The 20,398-nt window shown below is 58.5% G+C and overlaps 6 protein-coding genes across 6 annotated transcripts in view; 2 read left to right on the top strand and 4 right to left on the bottom strand.

Annotated features, from left to right (window-relative positions):
- VDAG_01862 (signal recognition particle receptor subunit alpha) overlaps positions 1–1,989 on the bottom strand; it is a gene marked incomplete at both ends in the record, with an annotated part of 2,729 nt that extends 740 nt beyond the window's left edge. The window contains 4 exons of the mRNA XM_009657891.1: positions 56–474; positions 546–1,262; positions 1,338–1,626; positions 1,756–1,989. Coding sequence (XP_009656186.1) covers positions 56–474; positions 546–1,262; positions 1,338–1,626; positions 1,756–1,989 — 1,659 coding nt within the window. The remainder of the gene's footprint in view (positions 1–55; positions 475–545; positions 1,263–1,337; positions 1,627–1,755) is intronic.
- Positions 1,990–2,672: 683 nt separating this feature from the next.
- VDAG_01861 (transport protein yif1) lies at positions 2,673–3,820 on the top strand (the record flags this gene model as incomplete). The annotated part of the gene is made up of 3 exons (XM_009657890.1): positions 2,673–2,963; positions 3,050–3,577; positions 3,656–3,820. 3 exons carry the CDS (start codon positions 2,673–2,675, stop codon positions 3,818–3,820), a joined length of 984 nt encoding a protein of 327 aa, XP_009656185.1.
- A 1,195-nt stretch (positions 3,821–5,015) lies between these two features.
- On the top strand, positions 5,016–5,843 carry VDAG_01860 (uncharacterized protein; the record flags this gene model as incomplete). Its single annotated transcript, XM_009657889.1, has 2 exons — positions 5,016–5,114; positions 5,175–5,843. 2 exons carry the CDS (start codon positions 5,016–5,018, stop codon positions 5,841–5,843), a joined length of 768 nt encoding a protein of 255 aa, XP_009656184.1.
- A 596-nt stretch (positions 5,844–6,439) lies between these two features.
- Positions 6,440–6,967, bottom strand: VDAG_01859 (uncharacterized protein; the record flags this gene model as incomplete). The annotated part of the gene is made up of 2 exons (XM_009657888.1): positions 6,440–6,676; positions 6,863–6,967. The coding sequence occupies 2 exons, from the start codon at positions 6,965–6,967 to the stop codon at positions 6,440–6,442; spliced, it is 342 nt and encodes a 113-aa protein (XP_009656183.1).
- A 2,184-nt stretch (positions 6,968–9,151) lies between these two features.
- Positions 9,152–13,339, bottom strand: VDAG_01858 (virulence sensor protein bvgS; the record flags this gene model as incomplete). Its single annotated transcript, XM_009657887.1, has 1 exon — positions 9,152–13,339. The coding sequence occupies one exon, from the start codon at positions 13,337–13,339 to the stop codon at positions 9,152–9,154; it is 4,188 nt and encodes a 1,395-aa protein (XP_009656182.1).
- Positions 13,340–17,622: 4,283 nt separating this feature from the next.
- Positions 17,623–19,465, bottom strand: VDAG_01857 (drug resistance transporter; the record flags this gene model as incomplete). The annotated part of the gene is made up of 2 exons (XM_009657886.1): positions 17,623–19,210; positions 19,272–19,465. 2 exons carry the CDS (start codon positions 19,463–19,465, stop codon positions 17,623–17,625), a joined length of 1,782 nt encoding a protein of 593 aa, XP_009656181.1.
- Positions 19,466–20,398: the final 933 nt, after the last annotated feature.

The raw sequence follows: 20,398 nt of genomic DNA, 5'->3' as shown, positions 1-20,398 counted from the left end.
GCGAGCTCATGAGGCGCTGGTCGTTGTGGCGGCGGCCGGCCGTGTCGATGAGGACGACGTCGAAGCCCCCGGCCGCGGCGTGGGCGACGGCGTCGCGGGCCACCTGGGCGGCGTCCTTGCCGTAGCCCTTTTGGTAGAGCTCGACCTTGCCGCCCTCGCGCGCCGTGAGCTCCGTGAGGTTGCGGACGTGCACGGCCAGCTGCTCGACGGCGCCCGAGCGGAACGTGTCGCCGGCCGCGATGAGGACGCGGTACTTGTTCTGCAGCAGGAAGAAGCAAATCTTGGAGAGGTTGGTCGACTTGCCGACGCCGTTGACGCCGACGATGGACATGACGTAGGGCCGCGCCGAGCGCAGCGAGACGGCGCTGGGCCGCGTGATGGCGTCAATCTCGCGAAGGAGGTCGAGGGAGCTGGTCGGCGTCAGCATCTTGGTGAGCGACGCTTCCATGGCCGACTGGATCCTCGTGTTGATGCCTGCGTTCTGTCAGCGTGTTGCTCTCCAGCGAGGGGGCAGGCTCGCTGCCAAAGGGGGCAGCAGCGCTTACTCTCAAAGTTGCCCGTCTTGACGCCGAGGAGCTCCTTCTCGACACCCTCGCACAGCCTGACGGCGGCTTCTCGCGCCACGTTCTTCTTCAGCAGATGCTCCTCCATGCCCTTCATGGCCTTGTTGAGGTCGTCCTGGGTGAGCGTCTTGCCGCCGACCACGTTCCTGAACAGGCCCGTGATGGTGTTGAGGCTCGACCCGAGGAGACCGTTGGAGGGGGCGGCCGCCTTCTCGGCGTTGGCCTTGGACTGGGCCGAGGCCAAGATGCTGTGCACCTCGTCGTCGAGGTCCTTGAGCACGAATTGTCCCTTGGACGTCGTGGAGCCCCATGTGGACGATTCGATTTGCTCGACCGCCGTGGAGCGCGCCGTCGCCGGCTCGGCGTCCGAGTCGCTCGCGATCGACTTGGCCGCGGTGGAGTAATCGAGCTGCACGCCGTCGTCCTCGTCCGCCATGCCGTCGTCGTCCCACTTCCTGCCCTTTTTGGCCGATTTGTTCGTCTTGAGGCGCGGCCTCGAGGCCTCGTCGCCAGAGGACACGGGCGCCGAGCTGGCAGCGTTCTGCACCTTGCGCGCGCGGCGCGACATCTTGCCGCCGGGGCCGGCCTTGCCCACGACGAGGTTGCTTCCGCCGGGGGTCGAGGGGCGCGACACTGTCGGTGTCGCGCCCGGGGTCGAGGCGGCCGATGAGACCTCGTTTGCACCCTGGAGGGCCCGGCCTGGGGTAGGGGGTCAGTATTATTGCATCTTGGGGTGTCGATTCGGCCAGGGATCAGGGCCTCGAGCGAGCATACCTCTGTAGTGTAGACCGGGCGGGAGAGGCGGCTCGTCGCCAAAGTTGCCGGACGCAGCCTCTTCCTGCTGTGGCAGAAGGCCTTGATCACGCGCGTGAACGTCGGGCTTGGCAGTGGTGCCCTCGAGCTCCTTGATCTGCTGGTCAAAGTAGTTGTCGAACTTGTCGCAGTCGACGATGGTCGTGCCGGGTTTCTTGAGCTGCTCGCCGTAGAGATTGACGAAAAGAGTCTTGATGTTGTCGACGAGCTTGTCAATCCACGACAGGTGCAGGAGTGATCGGTAGACGGCCTACAGGAAGACGGATGTGTGTGTTAGTCGGGCGTCGCCGGAACTTGGGGTAATGATGCGCCATCACGAGAGGAGGAGGAGGAGGAGGAGGAGGAGGAGGGGTAACGGTGGGGGATTGGGATTGCGCACCACGAAGATGACACCCAGCTCCTTCACAAAGGTGTACTTGAGAGTGTGCTGGTCGGTCTTGTAGGGAGGGTTTGTCGCTGCGGACTGGTCGTCGCGTGTGGCGGCATTGGCGCCCTTTTCCTCGATGAAGACGTCGGAGATGAAGCTGTTGATGAGGGACGAGCTAACTTGGGTGTATGACCTTGACCAGAGGACAACGCCAGAGGTTGTGATGATCTCGAATGCGTCCAACATGGTGTGTGATTAGGGATTGGGTGAGGATGTATGCGGGAGGTCGAGATGCTGTGGAGCTTGAAGGGTCAGATTGAGAAGAAGAGAGCAAAAGAGGTGAGCAGAAAAGAGAACGAGTACGTGAGGGCTCAGACAAGAGACGAGTTGGAGTTATGGAATCTCCGACGCAGACGCAGCTGTTCCCAAGGTGTTGCTGGCCCCCCTTCTCCCCAGGTGTGTGGCATGAGGTACGCAGAAGTGGGCGAGGCCGGCGATAGCGATAAGAGAATGTCCATCTGGACCCTTCGTGGCCACCGTGGAAGCTCCAGAGACGTGTTGGCGCACGGCATCCCCGCACTAGTGGGGACCGGTGGCACAATGTTCCGCGCGGCGTGCTCGCACGGTGCGCCCCGTACCATATAGCGCTGTAAATACAGTGCGCATCGCATAGGTAGCTCCAGCAGGGAGCAGCTCGACTCGTGCTGGCAGCCTGGAGCTGTGCAGGCTCAACCCTGAAATAAACACCTTGCCAGTTGTAGAGGCATCACACATTCAACATTACGAACACCAAGCGAACTCACCCACCACACACGCGCACCGAGACGTCTCTCGACACAAAACAACTGCAACCCATCCACCCATCCACCCATCCAAACCAGCACAACAGCACCGTCTGCTGTGAGGCGCCCTCTGGCTCCCTGCCCACGATGCAGCAGCGGCCGACCACATACGGGCAGTCGCCCCCCTTGCACCACCCCGTCCCGCAACACGTCTCGACAGTCCCCCAGCTCCGGTCTCCCCCTCCACCGGTGTCGCAGCAGGGCTCACAACAGGGCTCGCAACAGGGCTACGGCGGCAGCCCTTACCAGCAGCAAGGCGGCTCGAGCGGTAATGTCTTTGGCGCATACGGCCAGTTCATGAACGACCCGACGGCGCAGGTCGCGGCACAGTTTGGCCAGACGGCCTTCAAGCATGGCCAGGAGTACATGGAGCAGAACGTGGGTTCCCTGACCGGTCCGGTCGCTGCACCCCAGCATGGCGAGCTGTGCCCCTCCCCCGGCTAACATGGGCGCTCTCCCTGCAGTTCAACCGCTACGTCAACGTCAACGCGCTGAAGCACTACTTCAACGTCACCAACTCGTACGTCATCAACAAGATCTTCCTCGTGCTCTTCCCCTGGCGGCACAAGCCCTGGTCGCGCAAACAGGCGACGGGCCCCAACGGCCAGGACGGCTTCTACCTGCCGCCGCGCGACGACGTCAACAGCCCCGACATGTACATCCCCGTCATGGCCCTCGTGACGTACATCCTGCTGTCGACCCTCATCGCCGGTCTCCGCGGCCAGTTCCAGCCCGAGCTCCTCGGCATCACGGCGTCGTGGGGCCTCGTCGTCGTCGTCGTCGAGATTGCCATCCTCAAGCTGGGATGCTACCTCATTGGCATATCCAACGACTCGCAGCTGTACGACCTCATTGCGTACTCGGGCTACAAGTTCATCGGCATTATCGTGACGGTGACGGTCAGCGAGATTGTCAACGGCGGCAAGGGCACCGGTGGCTGGGTGGGCTGGACCGTCTTTCTCTACACGTTCCTCGCCAATTCGTTCTTTTTGGTGCGTCCCTTTTTCTCCTTGGCCTTTCACACCCACATGGTGAGGACAACTAGGTTTCCAAGGCTGACACTGGCATAGATGCGGTCGTTGAAGTACGTCCTCCTCCCAGAGAACAACATTCAAGGCGGCGGCATGCAGATGCAGACGGACTCGCGGGCGAAGCGCAACCAGCGGACGCAGTTTCTGTTTGGCTACTCGTACGGCGCGCAGTTGCTGGGCATGTGGGTTCTGACCCGGCCTTGATCTGGGGTGAGGCCATCCTGGGCGCGAAAGCAACACACAAACAGTCAACGTATGGGACAACACCTCGGCAGAGGCCATGCGAGCGCCAAGGTGCACCATGCGAGCGCCAAGGTGCACCATACGAGCACAACATGTCGATCCAAAGGGACTGGCTGGCAGGCACGCAAATTTCAAAGAGGGAAAAATGGGGGGAGACGCAGGCTCTGGAGTTAGGCACGGGAGCAGGATGATCACAGGTGTCGCGGGAGGTGCCTCGCATGGGCGTGGCAACAAGCGACGAGTTTCATGACTGGGCGTCAAGCGATTAGATGCGTGTCAAAAAAAACAGAAGAGGACTTGTCTTTTTAAAGCCAGGCGTGTGGTTCAGAGCGTGACATGCTGCGGCTGACATGTGCGTGGTCCTTGGTCCTCGGCGGAAAGGCGGAAAGGCGGAAAACTGATGGCGGTGAATCTTCGGCAAAGATCAATGACCCCTCTGCGTTCCCCTCTGCGTCCACACGGTGTCGTCAATGGCTAGTCCCGGACGGGTTTAAACGGTCGAATCGCTCCCCCACATGAGCAGTGGTTGCAGTGGTTGCAGTGGTTGCAGTGGTTGCAGTGGTTGCAGTGGTTGCAGTGGTTGCAGTGGTTGCAGTGGTTGCAGTGGTTGCAGTGGTTGTAGTGGTTACCGCGCTGCTCGATACAGCCGCCTCCACAGACCATCTTCCGGCAGCTGCCGCTGGGCGCTCGCACGGTCGTAGCTGCTGGCGAACCCCACGTCGACCCTCCACTTGTCCCAAATGGCGGTCCTACATCCCGTCAGCTGTTGACCTACGCATCCTCCTAATCTCGAAAGCTGTCCCTTTGCTCGCTGTATACATGCCGTCGAGGCCTGTTCTCTTTCTGTTATGATTCAGTTACAATTCGTCGATTTTGGTCTACTGCTTGCACCTGTTCAACGTAATCGCCAAAGAGGACGCCGCCCTTTTAGCTCCTTTTGGCGACTGAGCTCTCTCTCCACCTCCACCAACATCACACTTGCACCCCGGACCGGATCCTCATTGCGACGCCGGGATCACGGCTCATTGATCCGTCGTTGATCGGTGTTCACATATAAAGGCCGATCCTCCACACAGTCCACAGTCCACAGCTCGGGTCCCTCGGACCAGCCTCTCTCTCGCTCGCCTCTGATACTCCCCAGAAACACACCGCCGACATGTCTCTGCCACCGATAGTCAGCGTGACGCTCCAGGGCGTCGTCCTGTCGGCGACGTCCAATCTTCTGGCCCAGGCCCTGACGTCGTTCCGTGACGATGTGAGATGCCCTTGGCTGTCCCGCTCGCTGCTTGCCGACGGCTGACCTTGTCTCCTCCAGAAACCCTTTATCGTCGACTGGGTCCCCGTCGTGCAGTTCATCATCTGGACCATCGTCAACACGCCGCCGAATTACCTCTGGTACGTCATGATCGCAGCGCAATGCTGGTGCTCCAGCCACTACGCATTCTTCGCACCGCCTCTGACCAACATCTCCAGGCAAGACTTTCTCGAGTCGACCTTCCCCGCCTACCACGCCGCGCCCACGACAGCCGCCGTCGAAAAGGCCGCCCGCTCCGACGACGCCGCCCTCGACCAGGCCGCCGCCCGCTCGGCCCTCGTCGAGCCCAAGCTCAACATGCGCAACACGCTGACCAAGACGCTCCTCGATCAGACGGCCGGCGCCGCCGTCAACACGTTCCTCTTTGCCCTCTTCATGAACGGCCTCAAGGCCGCCATGCGCCGGCCCGCCGGCCTCGACGACCCCGCCCAGTCGGCCGCCTTTCTCGTCTCGGGCGCCGCCGTCGACTACGCCCGTGTCGACTGGCGCGCCGTCCTCGCCCAGGCCCGCCGCGAGTTTGTGCCCATCATCACGGCCGGGTGGCGCCTCTGGCCCGCCGTCAGCCTCGTCAACTTTGCCTTTGTCAAGACGGTGCCCATGCGGAACCTTGTGGGCGGCCTGGCGGGCGTGGGCTGGGGGATCTACATGAGCCTGTTTGCGGCCGAGTGAGGGGCCCCTTGCTTTGCACGTGGCTGATGCCCGTAGAGAGGGGGTCATGACAACGGGGGACCATGCTTCATAGCGGAATGGATGCCACGAGGGGGAGAGACACCTTTGGCCAAAAGGGGTGATCTGGCAGGTGTTGCTGACGGGTGCATGAATGCCTCTCCATGTAGGCAGACGAAACGACGGGTTTTCTTTCAGCAGTAATGTTGCGCATACATGGCCTTGGTCATATGTTCAATTCACATGTTTTCCACGAACCCTGATGGGCCTCTACGATCTTTTGCCATGCGCCATGCGACATACCTTTAGGAGCGAGAACGGTCTCAGGTACTTTGGAGCCCAGCAGAGCCGTCTCAACCGCCCACTTGCAAGATGCTCATCTGATACAGTGCGATCAAGCGATATCATATGACTGGCCCGGAAGCTGAATTCTGCCACAATATCTGGAGCGCCCAGTACGTGCCGTTGAACCTGAGGTCGTTCTCGCTCCTAAAGGCATGTCGCATCCATCGGCTCTCACCCCGTGTCCCATTGACCACCTCCAAAGCTCCTCAAATTTAACCCCCCTCCCCGCTTTCAGACAGCACCGCATCTCCCGCCTACAAGACGGCCACGTGCCCCGGCTCAAAGTAGATGGACATGATGTCCTCGGGCGGGTTGAGGCCAAACTCGGGCACGAGGGCCTTGAGCTTGGCGTGCGCGGGACACTCGTCGTCGTACCAGCGCATGTCGGCGAGGCTCGCAAACTCCGTCTTGGCCACAATGGTGTAGCCCTTGGAGCGGGGGTCGGCGAGCGCGGGGCCGACGACGAGGGAGAGGATGTAGGGGGCGCCGTCCTGCGGTGTGTCAGCGTAGCTCCTGTTTGGTCGCTGTAGACTGTATTTTGGGCCGATCAGGCTCTTTTTTTCTGCTTCTTTTCCGGGTATAGCCTTTTCACGGGAAACATCTTGCATGACGGCGTGGCCTCTCTGCATCCATGCGGCACCAGCTGACGGGAAGACGGGAGGTAGAGCAGAGCGCACCTTCTTCTGCTCGGCAGACAGCGTCCTGTAGGCCGCGAGGAGCTTCTCCTGGTGGTCCTTGTTCGGCAGCTTGAACATGGTGACGCGGTGGACGCGGTTCGCCATGGTGACCGTCTGTCGCGGGCTCGCGGGCGGTGTCGTCGAGGTCGAGAGATGGGCGCGTGCGGCGGGCGGCTGGCTTTGCTTCCGCGTGCCTGGGGTTCGGCGCTGGAGGGCGAGACGGGTCGGGGGGTGGATGGCGTTGGGGCCGGACGAGGTCGTGGGCGAGGAGGCGGTCGGGTTCGTACGGTGCGCAGCCGAGGTGTGGTGGTTCTGCTGGTGGTGGTGGTGCGCGGAAAGCGTCGGGATGCGAGGGGGGATGCGGCGGAGCGCTAGCTTCATGCCACGGAGGGACGAGGGGGGGCGAAGAGGGGAGAGGCGGAACTATGTGCCTCGCCGTCGGAGCTCTTGATGATCTCTTGATGATCTAGCCTGCTGTGCGTGGGAGGGGGATGTGAGGTGTGTGTCTCTACCTTGGTCAATTGGGAGTGGTAGTAGGCTGTGAGGGGCAGAGAGCTGGGGGGGTGGGCTTTAAGTACTTTGCCGTCAGTTAGGATACCCCCCTCGTCCTTCGTTTGGGTGATGGAAGGTGAGGCACGACATGCCCCCAGTCGGACGGACCGGAGGGGGCGGGCGGCGCGCACCATGTTTTGTGCGACGTCCGTAGGCGCAGGCGTAGGCGCAGGCATAGGCGTAGGGGTGCGGCCAGAAGCCATCGTCCTCCATCCTTCATCCTCGTCCTGGCCGGGTAGGTATCGGCCCAGGCTAGACGAACGCGGCGTGGCCTCCAGCTAAGCTTCCAGATCCCGCCCGTCACCTTCGAGGGCAGGGGGGAGGGGGGAGGGGGGGGCCTCGGAGCCTCTGCGCGAACATCTGATCCCTCCCATCTGATCCCTCCCATCTGATGACTTGCCCGCCTCGCTGATGGACGGCTGGATAGACGCGTCGGCAGAGACAGCGTGTGCCCCTCCGTGTACCCGCTCCTGGGCCCCTCAGTGCCCCTCTTTCTCACGGTAGCATTTCAAAGCAGAGGCACCAAGACCAACGTGGGAGTATCTAATCATTACGTCTCGCATCCTCTGCTTAGAAATCTTGATGTATATTCTCGGCGTCTTCTCTTGCCATGAGGACGCATGTCGTGACAAGAAATCATGGATCCTTTTGAACGAGACTTGGGTGCTGGGAGAGTGACATGACAGTGGGCAATCCCCCTCAGGCTAAATCGTGGGGGGTGGATCAGGGGGTGCCTTGTTACCCCACGTCGAGGTCTCCCTCCTACCATCTCACCAAAACATATCAGTCCGGGGGGGTGCTACAGAGGTGCCTAGGTACCGTAGGGATACTAACATGTAGCACCTCGCACACCTGCTTAGCAGCACCATCCTCAGGCACCTAGGTACCTGGCACCTAGGTATCTGGCACCTAGGTACCTGGCACCAAAGCCCTTCCAGAACCCAATCGCGATAGCCTCGACCAGCACCTCCTCATCGGGCCACTTTCCCACGCCTCAGCCAATGGCGAATTTCTCCGTCTCTGACCTCACACCCCCAGGCGCGCACCTCAGGTACATGCACCTCTCTGCTCCGATCCATCACTGCATCTGCCATCTGCCATCTGCCTTCCGCCATCTGAACCCTGACCTCCAGACACCCTACATCGTTCGAGCGCGGCTCTGCGCCCATGTGCGTTCCCAGGGTCGCAATGTTGGTGAGACAACCGGGGCCATGCACATCACGAACGAGCCTCCCGCTTCAGGCCACCACGAGAGGCCAGCACCACCTCTCATCTCGTCGCAATTAATCCGTCCGCAGGCCGTCCGGCTCGTCCCCCCTCCTCCCTGACCTGCGTACCCATCTATTCCTCCGTCCTGCCGACCCTTCAACATCACTGCCGCGTGCGTATCATCCAACACCACCGCCGTGTAGGCATCTTGGCGTTTTGCTTCTTGTTCATCTTATTGCTGGCTGCTTGTATCCTGCAGCCGACTCGTTTCATCCAACGCCTGTGGCCTGATTCTTCCAGCATCACCATGCCTTGCTACCTTGCTTTGCTTTGCCTTGCCTTGCACTGCAAATCTCGCCTCCTCATGACATGTGATGCGGCCATCAGTGGCCGTGCTCTTTCCTCCTTTATTTTTCCCCCATTCCGACCCCGAACCTCATGTTCGTATCGCCGTTCCCCTCCCCCCCCCTTCCCATCGTAACATGCAGCACACATGAATCCGAAACATCGACCAACGAGTAACATTGCCTATCCTTGCCGTACAGCCGCCGCGGAGCTCAAGGCCCGTACCCGCCGTACCACGACGTGCATCTTCTCAATGAGCTCCGGCATCCGATATGGCTTGACCAGCACGTCGTCGCAGCCTGCCTCGCGCGCCTGCTGCATCTGTTCCGGCCGCGCATTGGCGCTGACCGCGATGATGGGAATCCGGCCCCCGTCGTCGCCGCAAAACACCTTGCCCTCCTTTTCCATCGCACGAATATGCCGCGTGCACGTCAGCCCATCCTGGATCGGCATCTCCATGTCCATCAGGATGAGGTTGATGACGAGGGGCACGCTTCCGGCCTCTGCCGTCGTTGTCGTCTTGACCGCACCTTTGCCGCCGCCTGCCTCTTCTGGTCTTTCCTGCACCTTCCGCTGCGCAACTGACTCTGCCAGTTTCTCGAGCGCCTCGAGCCCGTGGTTGGCAACGTCCACTCTGAACCCCCGGTCGTGAAGGCCGCGCCGTGTGATCTGCTGGTTGATCAGGTTGTCCTCCACAACCAAGATTCCGTCAAGCCGATGGTCGCGCTGATTGCCCACTTGTCGCTTGGGCCGTTGGGTCACAGACGGCGTCCGCGCTTTCGTCACCCCATGTCCCGCTGCAGGCTGTCCGGGGCTCGGTGTGCCAAAGGTCAGAGGACTGGTCCTCGCGGCGTCCGTCGCGAACTCGGCCTCCTGCCTGGCCTCTTCCGTTGGGACGTACGACTCTATGTAAAAGGCAAACGTTGATCCCACACCCGGCAAGCTCGACACACCGATAGCGCCCCTTTGCAGCTCCGTCAGCCGGCGCGAGATGAAGAGCCCGAGGCCTGAGCCTCCGTACTTGACGTGCGTCCGCGAGCTGGCCTGCACGAATCGGTTGAAAAGATTGGCCTTTTCTGCCGCTGACAAGCCCTGGCCCGTATCCTTGACCTCGAAGATCAGGTAAACCGGATTATCTCGCCCTTCCAGCGCCGGTTGCTCGTACTCGGAATCCTCTTCGCACGAGCGCGGGATGAAGGTCACCGGAGACGTCTCGTTGGTGGGCCTCTCACGGGAGCCCTTCATCGAGACCGAAACGTTGCGTGTCGACCCCGACTTGGTGAATTTGAGGGCGTTGGTCAACAGGTTGATGAGCACCTGCTTGACGCGCGACGGGTCGAGATCCAGATACTCGTAGCCTAGATCCTTGTACGACTGGTCGACCGTCATGGTAAGCTCGATATCTACCCGCCGCGCCTCCACGTCGAACATTCTCAGTGCTTCTTGCCCGATCGACACGGGGTTCACTGTGCACGGCGTGACAGCCAGCAGCTTGGAATCCAACTTGGACATGGTGAGAATGTCATCCACAATGCGTTTCTGGTGTTGGGCGCACGCTACAATCGTCTCTGCATTGTCGATACTGTCGGCAATCAGTTGAGAGAGATCGACGTGTCCATCGCCATGCGAATCCGTGGCAGAGGAGGCTGACCGCGGGCTTCGAGGGCTTCGGGGGCCATGCTCCAAGAGCTCTTGGCCCTTGGCCAATGATGCAATGATGGCATCGGAACAGTGGATGATGGCGCTCAGTGGATTGCGCATCTCGTGCGATGTCATGTCGATAAAGTTATCCTGCTGCCGCTTCGAATCAATCGCCTCCTCTTTCCTCTCCGTTTCGAGCTCCAGTTGCCACTTTGGCAGCGACACGTCGCTGAGGCACCCAGTAAACGACTGTACCACGCCGTCGGAATCCCGCACAGGCATGAACGTCGCGTTCACCCACCGCGGCGCAGTGATGCTATTACCCGCCACGTCCTGGGCGATCCAGGTAGTCTTGAGCCTAATCTCGGCTACTTGTGGTTTGGCATCTCGACTGAGGCGTGCCAGGCTCTCGGACAGAATCGGTAGGTCCTTTTCCACAACGCAAGTGCTCCATGGGCGAACCACAACCTTCAGGGGATTGACCTTGGCCAGCCCGCAGAGCTCAAAAAATACATTGTTGGCACCGAGCAGGCGACCACTCATGTCCATGTCAAACATGCCGACTGTAGCAAGCTCGGCCATGCGTTTGAGGTTGCCCGCCTGCTGTGCTCGCATGATGGCTTCGTCGGCTACCCTCTTGTGGGCAGTGACGTCGGTGAGGCAAGTAAAGGTTCGAATAATGGTGCCATCACCCGCACGCTCAGCCTTTGCCTGGGCCATGACATGTCTTTCTGTTCTGTCTTGCGCCGCCGCTGCCAAATCAAGGCCGGCATTCTCGAATGGCGATTGCACTCGCATCGGCTCCTCCTTGTGATCAGCCTCTCGTATGCGGAATTCAAAGTCAACCTCATCCCGGCTTTTCAGTCTTTCATACGCTTCTCGAATCTTAGGGCGGTCTTCCTCCAGCACACAAGCGAGAAAGCCAGCGTTTGAGACGGGCCCCTCTGGATACCCCGTGATGCGATACCAAAGTCGGTTGGCAAAGGTGATATTGCCTTGGTGATCACCGATTGAGAAACCGTTGGGGATGAACTCAGATACCGTTTGGAACAGCCTCGTGTATTCGATTGTCTCCTTCATCTGGTACGCCAGCTTCTCTTTAAGCATGGCGTGGTCATAGGCCGCTTGTTCGGCAGCAGTCCGGCCACGCCGTCTTTCCTCTTGCAGCAGCACGGTACAGGCAAGAGACATGCTTAACTTTTGGTTGAGAAGTCTGATGTAGAGCTTGTACGCATCGTCGTAGGGCCGGCGTGGGTTGAGACCTAGTATGAGGACACCCATCTCCTCCTCATCCCTCGTTGGACGGATGGGAAGAACAATGGCGAGGTCACAGGGATCACCGAAGCCACGCCACTGAAGCCCTTGCAGCAGGTCCTCCGGCAAGCTTCCATCAGCTTCACTAATCAACAAGGGTTTTCTGCCTTGCAACGCCCTGCGAATCTGTGGTGCCAGCCCATCGTCAGCTTCACTCAGGCGCAGCTGCTCAGGGGTGATGGGGTGGCCTGGCGGAACACCCAAGGCGCCTTCAAAGTGACAAATCCGTGACGATGCGTACTTTGTGGTCGTTCCTTCGCGTACGCTTTCGTCCTTCTCGATAGAGTACAGAATTGCCAGTGGAATATCGTACGCCGGCTCATAACTGGCGAACTCGTTAATGAGCTTGCCCCACAGCGACTTGACATCCTTTGCCGTGCCCAGCTCCTCACCCATGTTCACCAGCATCTTGATTCGTCTTCGGAAAAGTTGATACATCGTGGTCTCTGAAATGTGGTGGACGAAGCCGTAGCACTTGTTGTCCTGGGTCAGCGGCACGATAGACCACTTGAGGTACGTCTCTAACGGTGGGCGGCTGGGAGTATCGACGAAGAAGCGCGTTTCGTCCTCGTTGCTGGCGCGTTGCTTCTTTACTGACGTATCCATGAGCTTCTGAATCTGGCCGGCCATGTCGGGAAAGACATCTCGCATGGGCTTGCCGAGAGTAGAAGGATGCCGTGAACCGACGAGCAGACTGAATGCTTCATTGTAGACCGTTGTGAAGTCTTCGCCCCAGTATATGGCTGTCGGTTGAGAGTTACAAAGCATCTGGCTGTACGTTTGTTGCAGGAGAGGTGGCCAGCTGTCCATGGGTCCAAGAGGTGTGCTGTCCCAGTCAGTAGCTTCTACAATCTCGAGGAACGATTCTTGGCCGTGTGCTATCTCGATAGCTTTTTGGTTCGGTTCACTCAGCACCCTAGCAGGTCGTGGCTTGTCGGGTTCAAGACGTGGGTTGACGGCGGGTGTTGTAGGCGCTGATTCTGTGAACTGGCTTTTGATCATGGAGCGGTTGAGATGATCGAGGCCGTCCAGGCGCATTTGCGATGACTGAACGCGGGAGATGGAAGGGGCGCCAAGGACGGCAGGCGCCTCTGATGGGTGGATTTCGTTGCTGCCGACAATGATCCATCGGGTCTGGAGTACGATCTTCGTCCAGATCGAGCCCCGGAACGAAAACGAGGGCGAGCCTGCACCGTCGGTGTTGATGATCCAAGACCAGAATGGTTCGCCATGTTGCTCCGGGAGCAGCGCAATGGTGCTCTGCAGATCACCATGGGAAGCCAAGGCTGGGTTTTGGTAGACGACAGTCGCATCGGTGACGGTATCGGACGAAGCTGGAAGCTGCACGAGGAAGGAGGGCCGTGGGTCCGGTTCCAGGAGCCCGATCGGCCACAAAGCTTGTCGAGGAGGGTCCATAACGAATGATCGATGCGCGCACCTAGAACCTAGGTTGATGGTTTTGGATAGGCGGCGCAGACTGAGTTGCTGGGTGAGCTGAGCATTCTCGAATCGATAGCGAGGCGTTCCGTCCTCACGATGCGCAAGCAGAACGCAGAAGTCGCCCAACCCTAGTTGAAGGCTGTAGAGACTGAAGGCGAAAGAGAAATCGAAGTGGTGGTAACGCAGGTCGCGCTATGCCAGCTAGCCGTAGGAGGTGGTTGCGAACCGCAGGTCGTCGGCGCAGCGGGGCAGGACAGGTGAGGCTCTACACTATCGGTCTGTGAATGTAGGCCCTCTTAGGGTGCGAGTCAGGGCTGGCTAGTGGGTTGGCGGTAGGTCATATCTTTGAGGGTATTCTTGTCGCGTCTCGGCGAGGAACGGCGCTCCAGCTGGCGAGAAAGACAGGAAGAACTGGGTAGATGGAGCGTTCTGGGAGAAGCCAGTGGCCCCTACGAATCTTGCCAGGACTGGTTGGAGGGAGAGAAGGAGGGAGGAGGGGGCGGCAGGTGTAGCGGAGTAAGAACGGAGCTCTTCGTCCAGGAAGTCACGAGAAAAATAGCTGTTGTCTTCTCCTCCTCCCAAGGTAGGAAGGTGTACCTGGCCCAAGTGGGAGAACGGCGGTCGAGTCGGGCAGGGTTGGTTGATCACACACACGTGCCGCTTTCTAAGGTAGGTACGTGTTGAACAGAACAAAACAATCCAGGGCTCGGCAGGGGAACAGTCGAACGGAAGCTACTGCATGTTTGATGGAAGGAGGCACAACACCAGACAGGTCGTGAGGCAGTGGGAGGGGGGACGCAGCCGTTTATCGCAGATAGGTACCTTGGGTAGTAGGTGTGTGTCTTCCTTCCTTGTCCTGGGCCCCTGGCCCATGCTCCTCCCCTTCTCGGCCATGGGTAGGTACCTAAGGTAGGAAAGTAGCCTTCTAGCTTAGCTCACCTCCTCCTTCTCTTCTTCTTCTTTTTCTCCTTCCTTCGATAGGGCAGGCTAGGAAATGTGACTGGTGAGTGAGCTGGCTAGAAGGGCTGGTCGAGGCGAGCCAAGAAACGGGGTCGGTTTCCTCTCCGAAAGGGGGTGACATCCATCGAAGAGGTACCGCACCGTACTCGACCGCAGGTACCAGATAGCGTGTGGTCAGACGTGGCACCCTCCTTCACTCGGCTCTGAACTGACGTTTCTATTGATTGTCCTTTGACCCCTCTCTGCACTTTTCCCAGGAGCTAGTTGCCCAGGTCCTTCTTCCTTCGGAATTCAACAGTAAGAGAGCGGCGTTGTCGGCTCGTTCGTTTCTGAAGGCCCCCTAAACCAGAAGTCGAGTATGTAATCCAATCCAAGCAACCTGTTCCTGTTCACCTCTACCTAAGGTACCCTAGAGTTGTTTGCTGGCCGGCCAGCCAGCGTGTAACCTGTACATGGCATGTCTGCAAGGGACCCCATTCTCAAAACGGGGATGCGGGACCCATGCGTGGCCTGTACCAAAAACCCGCTACATGTACGTGAGGGAGGGGCTCGCAGAAGGAGTAGGAAAAAAGTTGGGGTGTCTCGTGGTCTCTGTTTCTTGCTGACGAACATGTCGAGCGCTCCATTCACAATATCGATTTGGCCCCATCGTCCCACGCTGCTGCCCTGATTCCAAGGCCACGGACTCCGGTGCCCTGTTTAGCGCAACGCTAGCGTCAGCGCCTGCATCCCCATCTGGCGGCTTGACAGGCCACTTCGGGGGGGGGGAAGGGTCCCTAGCGTTGGATCCCACACTGCATCGGACGCCCGGACGGCACACGCCGCGGAAACGGCACCGCTCATCCTGCCTGGTCCTGGTCCCCTCTCTACCAGCCAGCCAACTATCAATGGTTCCAACGCCAACAACGGTGCGTTGACTCATGTGGAAGGAGGAGCATCAGCTCCTAATTTCTCGACGGACTGATGACCAGCTCCTCATGCTCACCGTGGCGGCCCGGGTGTTGTTCTGTCGTTCGGTCCTTTCGCGACGAGGAGAAAGAATGGGGTTGTGAATGAAGGTGGCTTGGGTAGCTCGTGGGAAATGACGTCTTGAGTCACGTCATCGGTACGAACTCTCTGTGTGCACCCTGCGTTCCAACAGGTCATGCTCCATTGCGTCTTGGGCGAGGAGAGGAGAGACAGGCCAGATCGCGACGGCCTTGGTGGTCTGAAGGCATCGTCAACGCTGGCCAAGCGATTCCAGACCGTCGGTGAGGGTCATGGATCGTCGGTGGCCCCTCTCGCTCTGGCGCCTCGTAGGTAGGGTGCCGCTGGATTTATGTGCCCTTCTCTTTGATCGTCTTCCGTGGCTGTCGCTAGATCGCCTGACGTCATTGGTTCCTCGCCTGCAGGTCGCTAGCTTCTGACGGATGCACGGCTACTCCACCGTGATCTCGCTCAAGTTTTGACGTTTCTCCATGACAAGCAAGGGCCCCAAGTCGAGAGGAAGGGGCTCCGTCGACTAATCTGTTTGGCATGAAAATGGAGTGAAAATAATGCGCTGCAACATGCTCCCTCTGTGCTCCCATCCTCTGTCTTCTAGCCCTCTACACATCTGCTTTTTCGGTCTAGCGCTGTTTGTGAGGCGAGGGGCGTGCAAGGGGCCCTGAGGGTCCCGTTCCACTGGCGCATGGTAACCAATCTTCTCGGCGGGCTTCAAGGCCTCTCTCCTGTCTTGGGCGGGCGCCTTCATGTACCTGGCTACCTGTCCAGCCGGAGGGACCTTGCCCTCGCTTCGGAGGTATGCATGATATGTCCAGACCGCTGCCGGTGTACCTGACTGGGCAAAGGACGGTTTCTCGAGCGCCGTCCGTGTCGTTAGCGCCTCCGTAACGGCCGACCACCCGTTGACATGTTACGGAACCCCGTGCTGAGGTGCCTGTGTACCTGCCTGAGTGGCCTACCATATCGACGCACTCGGCCTTTCCTGCTACGCTGCCTTCGCGCCTTCTCCGATAACAGAACATGCCTCGAAGCACCCCGCAAGCATGCGCCATCTACCAGACCAACAAGGGCATCCTCAACACCTCGAGAGGTAATTTGCAAGAAAAAAAAAACCGAAAAAAGACCTTTTTCGGATGCAAAACCCACTCGGTGCCGATGGAGTCGGTAGTCTGGAACCTCGGGCTTCGTCCTCCCCCGAGTCACGACCCCGACTTGCCCTATGCGGCCCCGCAACTCGCATCTCGCACTTTCGGTGCCAATGCCAACCGCGACGTTCTAGAGTAGGTAGCTCGGCGAGAACCATCCCGTCCAAACTGTCCGCACGAGAACATCGGAAAAGAGATCGAAAGAGCCGCATACCCATCATGTCCGTTCTCGCGCATCGCGATCCCCCACCGAGCCTCCGAGAACAGGACCCAAGAAGAAGGAGAAAGAAAGAAGAGGTCAGGGCTTGGTCTCCCCCCTTCCTGTCCCAGCCAAACGGAAACTGACTCGCCAGCAGGGCCAACCCCAGGAACTGTCCTCGAAAGCCCTGCATGTTCACTTACAGTACCAGATTACCTGATCGTGCCCCCCTCCCCAGTCGCCTCACCATCATACCTATATTTGCCGTGCAAGGTTCCACGATTCGTGTGTCTCTCTTTCTGTCCCCTCCCCCCCTTCCCCCCCACTACCCGTCGGGAGAACCAGCCGAGAAGTGAACCACCTCCCTGCAAACAAGGCGAGAAGCTCTTTCTTCCCAAGCTTGAGGACACCAAGCTCAGACAACGGGACGTTTCTCACGTAACTGTCCCGGCGTCTGCATCAGCTGCCCGGTAAACGAGGCAGACAGGCCTGATCGTATTGCGTAGCTCGCAGCGGTACAGTATTAGCTCTTGACGTATAGGTACCTAACAGGGAGCAAGGTGGCTGCAGTCGGCGTGGCACCTACAACTGGGTCTGTCGTCTTCGGCTGGGTCTAATGGAAGTATTATGCTGACGACTGTTTCCGTCACAGGCACGATCACTGACATGTGGGTCATTTCACGGTCCTCAGTGGAACGATCGTGTAGATATTTGCAATCTGTCCAAGCAAGGGTATACAGCTCCCGAACCATACTGATACTTGGCCAGCATTGGCTAATAAGACAAATTTCCCATGATGCGTCTCCAATCGCGGCCTCCATGTAATGTTAGCTTTCCGGCGGTGCCGTCCAAACCAAGCAAAAATACAATCCGATCTCACTGGCAACGTAACAATATCTAACAGAGAATCCTAAACTGACAAGCGTATCAAAGCTGAGGAAGCCACGCAGCGATTTGGAATGGCTGGAAGGCTAAGCTTCGGCAATCCGGGTAGATCGAAGACTGCCGAGATCACTGAGGTCTGTCTCCGGACTGTGGTGCTTATCATTTCTCTCCTTGGCTGCGGCCACAGCTTCGTGAATCGACGTCGGATTCTTCTCGTATGTAAACAATGAGACGACCAAGGTACCCACTGCGACGTACATCAACACCTTGAGTTCTTCGGAATATGCTGTGGCGTAGACTTCACGGACGGCCCCCCGTGCCTCGTCTGGCCATTGCGTAGCAGAAGAAGGGGATCGGTGCAGATCGCTCATTTGTTGGGGTGTGAGCTGCTCGCGCAGTGCCGTGTTGAAGTGCGTGTTGAAAATGACAGTGGAAACAGCGATACCGATGCAGCCACCGAGGACTCGGGCCTGCGCCATTGCGCCGTTGGCAACAGCAAGGTCATTGTGAGCCATGGTCTTGACGGCAGCTAGGATAGTCGCGGCGCTGAAAACAAGACCAGTGCCGAGACCAAAGATGGTCTGGTAAACATAACTTTGACGGACGCTTTCATCAGGATCGTCAAGGGTCGACATGAGACCCAGGCCCATCAGTTGCAGTGACGCTGCAGCCATGAGTATCCAACACAAGAAGTTCCGTTTGCTGCAGATGGCGCCTGACGCAAAAGATCCCAATGCGCATGCTCCCAGCATGGGCAATAAGTGGACGCCCGCCTTCAGAGGTTCGTCGCCGTAGATGATTTGGAAGCGTTGGGGAATGTTGATAGTCAGAGGAACGAACGGGAAGCCGGTGAGAAGGGTGACTAGCAACCCAGTCATGTACACACGCTCGGTAGCAAGCCGGATTGGAAAGAGCGGCTGGATGTGGGGGAAATGCTTCTTGGCCAACAGGTACTCCCAGGTGAAGAAGACGGCCCAACATATACTGGCAATGGTGAGGGCCGTAACAATCTCTGGGTTATCCCACGCCGCCGCGTACGATCCACCACGTTGAAGACCGTAGGCTAGAAACCCCGAGGCACTCAGCAAAGAGAGGCCGCCGACGAAGTCGATGCTGACAAACGCAGACCACGTCAAGATCTTGGCCATCTGAGGTTCCTGAGGCCAAAAGCAGCTGATGGCTCCGAGAGCGACGAGGCCGAAAGGAATGTTGATGTTGAATATCCAGCGCCAGGACGCACTCTGCGTAATGAGGCCACCGAAGAGAGGTCCACAGATGAAGGCGCACGCCAGGACACCTCCCATCATGGCCCCAACCAGGCCGGGGCGATGGCCGGGGCCAATCTCAACAATGCTGATCTGCGCAATGCTGTAGAGTCCAGAACCTCCAAAGCCCTGAAAACCACGACAAATTATGAGCACCGGCATGCTAGTTGCAGCGCCACAGCCCATGGAGAAAGCGATGAAAATGGTCCAGGAAAGGAGGAGCAAGTTGCGGCGACCATAGATGTCGCTAAGCTGGGCTATGCCGGTGGCGAATGCCATGTAAGTAAGCAGGTACGCAAGTATCACCCATGTTGAGCTGGTGAAGTCGTCGAACTCTTTCGAAATGGCAAGGAGTGGGATGGAGACAATGCAAGTGTCCACGGTCGAGAAAAGAAACCCCAGCAGAAGGCTGACATATGTCAGTGTTGCTCGAAGACAGCTCGGACATGTGGCCTCTAATATCGACATACCAACAAACCAGGACTGTCTGACGCGCTTTGCTAAGAGGCTGTCGGGGGTGTAAAAGAGGGCCAAGGTCTTTATCCCTTCCCACCCGACCGAGGCGTACGAAGCTCAGATCAGCGATATCTCCGAGGGTGTGATTGGGGTATGAAAGCTGGCTGGTCGACAAACGGCGCCGGGAGGTCTGATGCGAGGTTTCCATCGTCGCAAGCGTTGACCGGATGTCGAATGATCTCGGATGGAGAGATTGAACTGTATGTGGAAGAGACCGTGAGGGAACGTGAAGTATTGTCGGCGTTTCTTCCTGCAGAGGGCAGAGTGTGGTGGAGGGGCAGAGAGGAGCAAAATCAGCCAGACAGAACAAGAGTGAAGTCTGTGTACCAAGAGGGAGACAAGGCAAGCAGATGTGGGCAGAACCGACAATCGAGCGGCCGGCAGGAGTTCTCGTGAATAGCACCTGAGGTACCTAGGTAGGCAGGTCTGGGCATGTGGTCGCTCAGCGCAACAACTGCCTTTAGCTGGAGGTGGGATCAGAAGCAACGCCAGTTGCAACCGCCAAACCTGTCGCCTCCGTCGAAGTCCTTGATAACAAATTAGGAATGTTGGCAGAGATACGTGTGTGCTTGCCACCGCGAGTCCCGTCGATCGATGAGAGCCCTCCCTAGGTATGCTATTCGTGGCACCAGGGTGACGCCTGACCTTTATGGACTTGAACGACGATGCTATTCCTTTCAATCGCTGCCCCGGGCCACTTGTCTTGTCAGTAAAATGAAAACTAGATACCTGAACACGTTCCTTGGACAATAGAATACTCGGCTAATAGTGGTGCATCTAGATGTCTTCAATACAAATTATTGGATGCGCATATGCAGTTCGCAAAGACATGGGTAGGGGGTCTATGACAGCCGTTGTCCGCCAGAGGCAGCCGTGAATACTCTTCTCTTACCCGAATAAGAAAACCCAGAGTGTGGATTTCATTCTGTATGAAACTGGATTGCCGAGACAGAGAAGAATACGTCGGAGAGAAGGCACTGGTGGCCACAAGCAGACATGTCTTTGAAGGAATCGGGAAGGTGAATGAGATCTTTTCTGACAGTTGCACACAGTGAAGACACGGCGAGAAAGGAGCCGGGCT

The sequence above is a fragment of the Verticillium dahliae genome, genomic scaffold (genome assembly GCF_000150675.1).
Source record: "Verticillium dahliae VdLs.17 supercont1.3 genomic scaffold, whole genome shotgun sequence".
Lineage (NCBI taxonomy): Eukaryota > Fungi > Ascomycota > Sordariomycetes > Glomerellales > Plectosphaerellaceae > Verticillium > Verticillium dahliae.
This window is presented reverse-complemented; position numbering and strand designations above follow the sequence as displayed.